Here is an 11,856-nt window from a genome sequence, read left to right as displayed (position 1 = left end):
GACCTTGCACAATGGCGGACGTCCGCCGGGACGGGTGTCATTGCTGATGCTCTTATGCAGCTTCTGAGGGACGACCTCATTCTTTGTACATCACATATGCAGGTTTGCCATAGCCACTTTACTAATTACTAGTATTAACACGTGTTATGCACGGGATATAAGAGCACTCATAATGGGGGGCCGATCAGTTGAGGCAATGATCGGCTCCCCCAAGGCCCTCCATTGCAACCACAGGGCCTATAATCGGCCTTTCCACCTCCTCCCCATATGGCCATTGTATCGGCCAGGGCCCTCCCATAGGGCCTGATCGGCCCTATCATTGTGGGGATTGGGCCGATCATCTGCCGACCTATCAACAATTTAATTAATTTTTTAAATTTATTATTCACTCTATATATATACTTGTCACTCTAAACTTCTTTTCCTTCTTTACAACATGGAATCCGACAACTCTCTCTATACTTTTTTTAAAATGTAGGGTTTTTTTTTAACTTAGTATGTTTTCTATAATTTATTTGTCTTGAATTTATTCTTATTTAATTCTTCCATCCCATAAAATATGTGCACTTTCCATTTTCGTCCGTCCCACAAAAATATATGCATTTCATTTTTGAAAAGTTATATCAATTTAAAAATGTAGGTCCCACTATCCACTAACTCTACTTTAACGATCATTCTCCTCATCTTTCTTACTTTACCATATCATTCTCCTCTTCACTCTTACTTTACCAATTTTATCTTAATACTCGTGTCATCTCATCTGCCCATATTTTTATGGGATGGAGGGAGTACCATTTTCTCGCATTTTAGTTGAGTGAAACAATTAAAATTGAAATATACAAATATTGATGATGTGAAAATGAAATGGAATGTGAGATAGGCCTTTGATAGGCCATTCCATTGCAGGGAGATAGGCCCTAATAAATGGGATAAAATAATGATGTGGTTCAAAAAATAATACTCTCTTCATCCCGGCCTAAGCGAGACGTTTCTATTTGGGCACAAGAATTTAGGTAGTGGTGTTTAGTAAATTAAATTATTAATGGTAAAGTAAGAGAGGGAGTAAAGTAAGAAAGAGAAATAGAGAAAAAGGTAAGAGAGAGGATAAAGTGAGAAAGAGAAGGAGGGAATAAAGTAAGAGAGAAGATAAAGTATGAGAGATAGGAGGATAAAGTAGGAGAGATGAGTGAGTTGATTGTTGCAAAAAAAGGAAACGTCTCACTTAGGTTGGGACGTACCAAAAAGGAATACGTCTCACTTACGTTGGGACGGGGGGAGTACAAATTATAATGAATACATACGAAATAAGAACTCAAAGCAATGTGAAGATTTACATAAACGGAATTGTACTTATCTCGTCCCATTCTAAATGGAGAATTTACTACTCGCTAATGAATGAAATCGTTCAAATTCGGCAAACGATTTTTTACAATTTTAATTTATGATCTAAGTGGAGTCAAAAAAATAAAATAAATGACAAAAAGAATGTGTGACTAATAATCAAAGTGATGAATTCGTTAGAATAAGATATACAAATAAAGAAAATATGTGTGAGTAAAGATCAAAGAGTAAAAATCAGTTAATTGGAATAACCAAAGAGCTCAACAAAACATAAATATTCATATATAGGAACCAAAACTTAGAAAAACAATTACAACCCAGTAGTTCATAAGTTTTGAAAAACTTCTTTGTAAACAACATTAATAGTGGAATCACCGTTGCTATCATTACAAAACAACATTAACAGTGGAATCACCGTTACTGTCATTATCATCTTTACAAACTAAAATCTTCAGACCTCCACTACTCGTAACTCTAGATATAGCAACACATAATTGTCCATGATTGAAGACTGGTTTTCGTAAAAATAATCCAACATGAGACAGAGATTGACCTTGACTTTTGTTAACGGTAATTACATACGACACAACCAAAGGAAATTATCGTCGTTGAAATTTGAATGGCAACCTTGGATCAGATGGTATTAGAAACATTTGAGGAATCAAAACTTTATGACCAATATTATGGCCACCGAATACTTGTCCATGATCACCGAATATTATGGCCACCGAATAATCATCTAATTATATTGCTCGAATAGTTTTATATATAACTTTTACAAAACACTCGTCCATGATTCAGTAGGAAATAAAATAGTTATTAACAATAATTATGACTAATAATTCTATTCATTAAATAATAATTTCACTGTAGTATCCCTTCTTTGTAGTATAATTCGCAATTTTCACCGTAGTCATTTCCTTCCAAAGTAGGCCTTTTTTTTTACATTTGTATATTGAATACCTAACAGAATCACCGTAACAAAAGCACCTATCAATAATATAATCCTTTCAGTAGCTAAATCTCAATTAAATTTCTCTCTTCAGCTGTTCCTTCACACCTCTCCATTTGAGTTTGAAAAACAATCTCTCTTGGTGTCCTCTTTTTTCTCAGGTCAGCATCTCTCATCCATCTTTATCTTGTCTTCAATCATAAAAAGAGAATACCTCTGCTAATTAATTTACGCTTTTGTAGCTTTTTTTTGTTGCACAAGAGTTTCTATCCCAATTAATGTTCAATGTACATTTGCGTTCTAGAACCTCAATTAGAAATCAACCATAGTTGATTTGAGCACAACTAATTTTACAAAATAAAAATGTTTAAATATTTTAGTTTGGTACTCCCATTTTATTTATAATCTATTATCTAATTTACTAAGTTGACTGTATTTAATTCATAATCTATATAGGCTTTGTGGAATTTATTGAAACAATATGGATAGAAGTTGGATTACAAAGTCAAGAATAACAACAGAATACCAAAATGGACTGCAATACTTTTTGGACTATGCTTTTCGCAACACAAGCATGAACGATAAGATATTATGTCCATGCAAACGTTGCGGAATGGGTATATGCGTGTCTAGAGATGATGCATTTGAACATTTGACAGTAGATGGATTTATTCCGGGGTACACCCAGTGGATAGCTCATGGAGAACTTCCTAGTATTCTTTCAGCTAGGGGTGAAAATCAACGTAATACTTTGGGCGATGATGATGTGCAAGGTTCAGTTCATGATGCCTTTGGAGTTCCAAATGAAGATAGATATACAGAAGAATATGCAGGACAAATCAAGGGGAAGGATAAACCCGAACATTTAAGGATGATGGGTCAAGGAGTGTGCCCCTCGGATATATTGAATGGAACTCCTAAGAGTACATCAAACCGTTTAATAATGGAGTACAAAGAAAAAATTGCTCGTCTAGAGGCAAGGCTTGAAACACAACAAAAAATTTGTGCTTCGCAAGTACACAAAGGGACAGATGGGAGAGTTTCTGAGTCTCTCTCCTTAAATGCTACTTCAACTCAAGTTGATCAGGTATCTTTGCTTTTATTTTTATACAATTTTGAAAATATTACATATTAAAAAGGATTATTAATCTATTTTGGTTTCTTGGAGGTTGGAACATGTGTTTCTCTACGAAGTATTCACACAAACAAAATCGTTGCTAAAGGATATATTATTAGCATCGATCCAAATACAAAAGTTGGAGGACAAGCCATAGGACATAATTGGTGTGAAATATACGTCAAAGTTGTAGTTGAACCTCAAGAGCAATTGATCAAGCCCTACGACAACTTTCAAGAGTTGTCTCAAATAGTTGGTCATATGGTTGCTTGGCCACGTTCTTTGGTATTTTATCAATGATTTATCAACATATGATTACCTATTGCATTATAGTTTGATTCTTATTGGATATATTCTCCTTATATATGTAGGTGACACCTATTGAGCACTGATAATTTCCCGATTTACATTTGGATTCTAGGTACTCCAATTTTAATTGACTAATTATATTTATATGATCAATCTTGGTTTGTGCTTTTCATTATGTTATATAGCATGAATTGATTTTGAGATCTTCCCATATTTTCTCTGTGGCAGTTTATATGATTGCTAAGTACTAACTCTGGTTGTTATTCTCCTTTTGTTGAGTTCTAGTATTTGGCAGTTTGCACTAAAGCATGGATAACCTCTAAACAATGTTGATTTGGATTCTGAAATTTAAACGTTACAACATAAACAATTATCACTTTAATTTGCCACTAGTTTCACTAGTTTCCGACATTGTATGAGTTTGGAATGAGTTTTACAAGTTGACTGTTTTGTTGAGTTCATGTTTTTGGCAGTATGCATTAAAGCATGGGTAACCTTTCAAAGGTGATGATTTGGATTTTGAATTTTGAATTTAAACCTTATAACATAGACAAGTATAGCTTTAGTTTTCCACTGATTTTACTAATTTCAGACATTGCATGAGTTCGGAATGATTTTTCAAAATTCTGGAAATTTCTGAATTTGTGCTGAAAATTTGTTACTTGTATGCTTAAGTGATAAATTGATGTTGAGTTTATACTCGTGTATAATCATTCTAATCTGTTATGTTGCTAGTCTTGTATTTTCTAGAGTTTTCTTTGTTCTTGATGAAAATGCTACTGAGTTATAAATAGTCAATGTTGTTTTGATATTTCAAATATGTGGCTAAAATTTGGGATTTGAATTATTTATTTAACTTGTTTTCTTTTAAATTTTTTCCCGATGTTATTCATGTTACCTTGAGATTATCGAATTTCATTGTTCCAGGTTATGCAGATTGCTCGGATGATAGAAGAAGCACATAAGACCATCTATGTACCTACAAACATGTTATGCTCTTTTGGATAGATTAGAACTTTATAATTTTTAATACTAGTGTTGGTTATGTAGTTGAAGTAGTAACTATAGAATAAAATAAGAGAAAGAGAAAATGTGTTACTTTTTGACATTACTACTATGGAACGCTCAAAATAAAAAAAATGATTCTAATACTAAGAAACAGAGGAAGTACAATTTTAAAACTGATCTTGATAAGTAGTGGTCTCAACGCCCACATTTTCTTGAATCTTGTAAAAGGAGCGAACTTATAATTGTATGAAAAGTAATATAAATTCAGGTAGTAAAATTTTAAGAGGGTTATCCAATGACATATATGAGAATCACAGTTGAATAGGTTGGGCTGCAGGGATGAAAGTGACGTAGCAAATTTAAAGTAGAAGACTATAATAGCAAATTTAATCAACAAACCTAAGTTGAGAATAAACTCCAACTCAATAAAGTCCTCAAATAAAGCTCGAGCTCTATTCCATCTCATGGGGACAGGATTTGAATGATATGCAAAATCAGAATATACTTATTCCAATGATAAAATTCTGTGGTGTAACAAACTTTTCACTATCCCAATCAAAGGAATGTGAAGTTCTTTCCCACAGCTGAAAGTAAAAAAATAATCTTATTATGACAATGTGAATGCTGTACACTTGAAAATTGTTGGGATAAATAGGGTGAAACCACAAGGCAAAGGCAGTCCATTTTCCTCTACTCTGCAGAATGAATTGTCTTGTCTTTGCTTCTTGAACATAGATTAATTAGATGAAGTCTGGTTGGCCAGTTGAGGTTAAGCAACGATGCCACATGCGGCTGTTCGGGTCGAGGACCTTGGGCTGAGCTATCACTTCCGGAATTGGGAAATATGCGTAGTGTGTATTGCATATTCCCACTGTGATGCCGCTGTACCCAGCAAATGCTCCATGAACCTGCCATGATATTTGTCTAACTTTGAGCAAATAGTTCCCACAAGCATGTCTAAAACAACGTTGTTCGAGAACACATAACGCGCTAACACATTTTCCACATTAAAACATGGTTCAATCATCAAGTTAAGTCTAGAGATTATAGAGACTTAAGCTCAAAAGAGAAGACCTCAATTCAGTTAGAAGATTTAAGTAAACAGTGCCACTGATTTATATAGAAATTTAAACCATAGGAAGAAGAAATTGTATTGGCGTGGTTTGGTCAATGTATGTCGGTTTCCACAGAAATCGTAGTAGCAGATTTCTGTTCATGCAAAAAATTTGAGGCGTATGAAGAAAATGGTATTGGGATTAGTTTGGTCATTGTATGTTGGTTTCCATGGAAAAGAGATAAAAGTTATATGTTAAACATGACTTACAGCATTTTGACCGAGCACAGTGCATAGAATCCCATCTGATGCATTGGCACGGCATGCACGTATCATGTAAGTCGGATCAATGTATTTGACATCTGCTGGATGTCCCATCTCTTTGAAGAACTTCTTTACCTGTAAGGTGTGAGGTATTAGTAGAAGATGATAAGGAGAAAAGCATTTACCATCTCAAAGTTTTATAATTAAAATATGAAGGCAAGGACGGAAGAAAGAGAGAAAAAGAATATAAATGATATAGAATTCCAATATGGAAGGTCTCAGAGTCATCTCATAAAAGACAATGCAACAAAGCTTCAATACAAATTGATTCATATACCTATGAAATATTCAATTAATTTCTTATAGAAGAGAAGAAAAAACATGTGCTTCCAATTCATCTATCAGATGAACTGGATTGCAGATGAACTCGTTTAATCTCTAATTATTAATCTAAATCGATATTAATTGATCTAAATCACTAAATAATTTTCACATTTCCTTAAATAATCACCAATTAATTATAAAATCAGTTTTCCATAGTAATACTCCCTTTGTCCCACTAAGATGACACACTTTCCCTTTTAGTTTGTTCCAAATAAGATGACACATCATTTTGGAAACAATAAAGCAACTTTACCTTTCCAATTAATATTCAACCACCTTTTCTCTCTCCAATTAAAATATTCTAACACTTTTTCTCTCTCCATTTAATACTTGCATTCACAAATTCTCTCTTCAATTAAACATATCAACTGACAACTCCAAAATTCCAACGCCGACTAAGATAAGAAATGTGTAATCTTAGTCGGGATGGAAGGAGTAGTATATTACTACAAATTTAGCAATTTTAAACAACAATTACATATCTGACTTTCATATACAAAAATATTCATATATACTAGTAATATCATTTTTGCCATTCCAACGTTTATCTGTCATGCTATTTATAAGGACTATCTTATTAAACAAATACTAGTAACATCATAAAAACACTATCTTAGCTGCCGCCCGAAAATCCCATCTTAAGTTAACTATCATGCTAGATCTAACCCATTAAACCAAACGACAAGGTAATGCAAACTTTGTTATATTGTAGCATACACTGAGAAAAGCTGCATTAAGTAATTAAAAGCATGCACGAAAATGAGAGGTCAATTAACTAAAGAGGATAAGTATCAAATTCAGTGAAGCAAAAGCATAAAAAGTCATCTATAGTTGAAGGACTACAACCAGGTAAACTAAAGGTACCAACCTCTTGTTGTATATGAACACCAATATCTCCCAGAACAACGTTCCCTGATGCATCTGTAGCATTGGTCTTCTGTAGAAGATCCTGAATGCAACATAGGAATAAGAGTTTAGTTTTTCAATAGGAACCATCTTAAACAGATATACTGAGTAAATTTTAATCTTTCACCAATTAAGAGGATCTATCAGGTTTGATTTTCAACATTCAGAGCTAGCATGGTCTAATTCACAAAGTAACTTGGATTATAAGATGATGAAAATCAATTGTGAAAGTCGACTTCTGCTGATAGGAGTGGTCTTTTCAGGAAAAGGTGAATATGTTTTTAGATTACAAAGGGAATTCAGCATCTGACTGACCTGACCAGCCCCCTCTGCAACACAGACAACAGCAGACCCCTTTCTCTCAAGCAAATATTTTAGGTGATTTAGAACACCATGAGGTCCATGCAGATTAAATTTTACCTGATTGATCAAGACAAAATACTGAGGCAAATGACCAGAATAAAAAAATACTAGTATCATTGAATCTACGGAAATGGTACCTCTGGAATCAGGCATATATCAATTTGTCCACTAGCAAGAGATGCCTGCATAGCTATGAAACCACTACTTCGACCCATCAATTTCACAATCCCAATGCCACGATAAGCACTATGCGCCTGTCAAATCAAAGTGGGAGTCATCTAAATATGGAAGTAAAATGAGAGTCGCACTGCATAGGTTGGAGAAGGGTTTGCATAGCAAGTGAATGAGCTATCAAATCTGTTATGAAGATACTGAAAAGATAAAAGAGTAGAATGACTTTTAACCTCAATATATGCAGAATTTATTGCTCTTTGTGCCTCTTCAACAGCTGTATCAAAACCAAATGTCTTATCCATAAGAAGAATATCATTGTCAATGGTTTTTGGCACGCCAACTACAGCTATCTTCAAACCTCTTTTACGGCACTGGAGGGAAGCAAAAAATTAAACAATTAGAGGTACAATGCATAATGTTGCTCCTTTTTTTGCTGAAAATGCAATTATGTGCAGCAAGGTTTGATTAAAATGCAGAAGCAATAAGCCAAAAACCTCTTCGTGTATGGCATTAGCACCAGCATGCGTACCATTTCCACCTAGTACGAAGAGCATGTTTATCCCTCTTTCCTGGCATCAATTCTTGAATTAGTATTGAAACAAATATTGCATTTCAAAACTAAATATGATGAAACCAGATATCAGCAGCAACTTAAAATTTACCTCCATACTTTCTACAATGTCAGTCACTGTTGGTCCTCCACGTGAAACTCCTAGCAAGCTACCTCCAGAAAGATGAATATTTTGGACCACTTTCCTGGAGAGCTGACATACCACAGCAGTTATGGTGAGATCAAATATGATAGTGATATTAAAAATGCAGAACAGCACATTTTCTGAATAAAGTTATCATTCCTGACTCTAACATATCCAACTTGATAAGAAAGAATTCAATAATATCATAGCAAATATGCCATTTATTGAGAATATGGCAAGGAAAAGTATCAGAGATATTACATTATTCATTCAGCTACCAAGTGGAGTGGATAGTCCTTCAATTGTCAATTTAAGATAAGCTAAAGAAAAGTAGACGATCATCTGATGGTAACATCTACAACATACAGATTTTTTAATGAATTTTTTACAGGATTTCATGTGGCAAATTTCTACTGCAGCATTAGTCGTATCGGTGCACTTGTTGGTGTGCATTATTAGCCAATACACTTTCTCAACCAGAGCATGTAAATGAACTTTGAACAGAAGCAAAGGATAACACGTCAAGTAAGAAAAGCATCTTTTTCTTAGAGAGATCATTGGCTGATAAACAATATCCTTGGTTCCTAGTAAAATATACTCACTGGCATCTCAGCTAAACTTGTGTCAGAAAAGCCACGATAACCGAAAGGGATCCCAACAATCTGTTTCACACCATATATCTCAAGGGTGATGACTATCTGCGACATGAAAAAAACTTCAATTTACAAACTCGTAATCAAAAAAGATCTATTATGCTTATGAGAACATATATAGTCCTGTTGTTCCATGTTGGGCCGTCCACAAAATTAGTCTATGTCTATTTACAATAAATTTTTCCTCTATAATGAGGTGGGTCCCATTTTCCATAACAATTTATCTCTTACTTTACCAAATTTGCATTAAAACTATGCCATCGGCAACCAAGACTATATTAGTATATTTTGTGGAAAGAGTTAGTAGTACTTTTAGCATCCCAAATTCACTTTAAGTTAACTGATCCCAGTTTTTTAGCATACCAAATTCAACTCAGCTAGGAAAGAACTAAGAGAAGCATATATTTGATACTACAATACCTAACCGAAGAAAGGAGGACAATAAAGAGAGAATAACCAGTTTTCTGTAGATAGTTGTATAAGCTAATAATTGCAATTAAAGAACAAATAGCAAATGACTGTCATAATCATCTCCTTATTCATGTAAGAATATACCTGTCGTATCACATCATTGAGACCAGGACAAAGGCCTCCACAAGTAACAATTGCTGCCTTGACCTCCTCTGGCTTGAAGTATATTTTTTCTCGGGGTCCGGCACGGTGAACCCTGACATTTAGTAGAAAAAATTTAAAACTACAGAACTCTTACTGTAGACAAATTGTCAGAGCACACTATGACCATTTTCAATTCTCTCTCTTTCTCTGGGGGGGGGAGGTAACAGTTCCATGTAAATATAACGGCCGTGAAATTTTTCGTAGATTTTAATGGTGCTCTGTTTATCAACCTCAGAGAGTGAAACCCTGTGATAGGATTTTTACCATTGTTCAATCCACGAACAATTAGGATCGATACACTCAGCACCTGCAGATGTTGGAGAAGAATAACGTATGACCTGAAACATTGGACACAGAATTTTAGTGTTGAGTAGGCTTCTCGTGTAAAGAGATATGAAGTGGTCATATTATTGAAGAAGGCCGAGTAATGCATGAAATTACGGTTTTTTCTGTTTAACTTTCTCAATCTTCTAAGAGCAATCTATTTCAGTGTTGTCAAGTTTTATGTCTACATTTTCCCAATTGCAGGACCAATGATACTTTATCAAAGGAATGTTAACGGACAAAATTATGTTAAAGAGTTAAGTGCATTCACTATTAAATAACCTCTTCCAATGAGACACTACTATTGATCAGAGACAAACGCTAATATTTAGCATGATCAAGTATGAGGAAAAATGTATTTATGCAAAAATGCATATAATTATATAATATCAACGGTCTTCCTGCATCCTTCCCTGTAGACTGAAGTTGCAGAAGTTAAAAAGTATGCCTTCATACATCTAACACCTGTTTCCAGGAATCCTGTTGTTTGTAATCTATTATAACCATAAAAATAAAATATATGTTCCTATTCTCCCAATCATTCATAACTAAGTATAAACTCTTAGTCTTACATACTCCATATGTAGATCATGGAACAAACGGCATTTTGTGCAGTAATTACAAAGAACAGTGAAACAAGAAATTGAAGTGGCATCATACCTTAAGCAGTACTCTGTCGTTGTTATTGATATAACCATTCCACGCTTCATCCGAAGGATAACCTTCCGCAAATTCAGAACTTATAGGACTCCTGCAACAGACACTTAAATAATCAACTCTCTCAAGTGAAACTTTTAAGTGCAGTATTTCCTCTCTCTTTCAGCAGCAAGCAAGACAGACATTTCCACATTTTAATTTCAAGGGTAAAATACAACTATGTCACAATTCCATCAAGGGAAATCAAGCTCATGAATCACGCATAATAGCATAGTTCGATCAAATTAACCAATTCAGGAGGATATTGCCATTCAAATCCGAGTGCAAACCTCATTTTCAAGCAGAAAGTGGAAGGATATGAGGCGGCGTCAGGAATCACATCAGTTAAATGAGGAATGCGGAAGCGCGCCTCGAAATCGCTCTCATACTTTGACTTCCAATCCGGATCGCTGAAATCAATGGCCGCCTGCTTCGCCGCCTCGGCTCTCACCTGAATTTTTCTCCTCCGAATCCGGCGGCTCCGCTTCGCGAACGACACGGAAGAGAGGAGAGAGTGATCGGCGCGAGCAGTCGTCGGCGCAGCGAGCAGCGCCGGTATGGTGGCCGGCGAAAGCGCGTCCATTAATTTAGCAGGAAGAGGAATGGTTTGAAACCTCGAAGTTTTGAAAATGTAGCTGTATATGCAGTGAGCGGGGAGATCGGAGTGACGGAGAAAGAGAGGGAGCTTTGGATCAGTCCAAATGTGCTTTTCTGTTTTCTTTCGTTTTCTTGTCAGAGTCCAAACAATTTATGAAAGAGCCTCTTTTGCTAAGAGCATCCACAATGGCGGCGAGCGGACCGGCTAGCCGATCCCTAGCGCTCCCCGGTCCGCTCGTCAAACCATTGCAGCAGGCGAGCGCCAAATCGGTGAGAAAACGGCGAGTGCACGCCGATTCCCGAGCGCTGGTCGATGCGCTCACCGATCGACTGACCGTCATTGCAGGCTCCCAATCAGCGAGCGATTCGCCGGCGGATTTTTTTATTTAATTTTCGAAACACTA

At 35.5% G+C, this 11,856-nt stretch overlaps 2 protein-coding genes across 2 annotated transcripts; one reads left to right on the top strand and one right to left on the bottom strand.

Annotated features, from left to right (window-relative positions):
- The first annotated feature begins 2,374 nt into the window (after positions 1-2,374).
- On the top strand, positions 2,375-3,802 carry LOC121770353. The gene is made up of 4 exons (XM_042167095.1): positions 2,375-2,454; positions 2,750-3,380; positions 3,462-3,695; positions 3,782-3,802. The coding sequence occupies exons 2-4, from the start codon at positions 2,775-2,777 to the stop codon at positions 3,800-3,802; spliced, it is 861 nt and encodes a 286-aa protein (XP_042023029.1). The 5' UTR covers positions 2,375-2,454; positions 2,750-2,774.
- Positions 3,803-5,154: 1,352 nt separating this feature from the next.
- Positions 5,155-11,566, bottom strand: LOC121772211 (ATP-dependent 6-phosphofructokinase 5, chloroplastic-like). The gene is made up of 13 exons (XM_042169221.1): positions 11,146-11,566; positions 10,820-10,910; positions 10,100-10,173; positions 9,776-9,887; positions 9,170-9,265; positions 8,535-8,636; positions 8,367-8,441; positions 8,103-8,243; positions 7,836-7,952; positions 7,651-7,755; positions 7,298-7,378; positions 6,052-6,180; positions 5,155-5,635 (listed from the first exon to the last, which is right to left on the bottom strand). Exons 1-13 carry the CDS (start codon positions 11,436-11,438, stop codon positions 5,468-5,470), a joined length of 1,584 nt encoding a protein of 527 aa, XP_042025155.1. The 5' UTR covers positions 11,439-11,566; the 3' UTR covers positions 5,155-5,467.
- Positions 11,567-11,856: the final 290 nt, after the last annotated feature.

This window comes from Salvia splendens, chromosome 16, assembly GCF_004379255.2.
Source record: "Salvia splendens isolate huo1 chromosome 16, SspV2, whole genome shotgun sequence".
NCBI lineage: Eukaryota > Viridiplantae > Streptophyta > Magnoliopsida > Lamiales > Lamiaceae > Salvia > Salvia splendens.
This window is presented reverse-complemented; position numbering and strand designations above follow the sequence as displayed.

Coding starts and splice junctions, on each gene's coding strand:
- LOC121772211 (XM_042169221.1), bottom strand. CDS start 11,438: ATGGACGCGCTTTCGCCGGCCACCATACCGGCGCTGCTCGCTGCGCCG. Junction 7,756..7,835: donor ATATATGCCTGATTCCAGAG/GTACCATTTCCG, acceptor TTGATCAATCAG/GTAAAATTTAATCTGCATGG. Junction 6,181..7,297: donor GTGTTCATATACAACAAGAG/GTTGGTACCTTT, acceptor CACACCTTACAG/GTAAAGAAGTTCTTCAAAGA.
- LOC121770353 (XM_042167095.1), top strand. CDS start 2,775: ATGGATAGAAGTTGGATTACAAAGTCAAGAATAACAACAGAATACCAA. Junction 3,381..3,461: donor CTTCAACTCAAGTTGATCAG/GTATCTTTGCTT, acceptor GGTTTCTTGGAG/GTTGGAACATGTGTTTCTCT. Junction 3,696..3,781: donor TTGCTTGGCCACGTTCTTTG/GTATTTTATCAA, acceptor TTATATATGTAG/GTGACACCTATTGAGCACTG.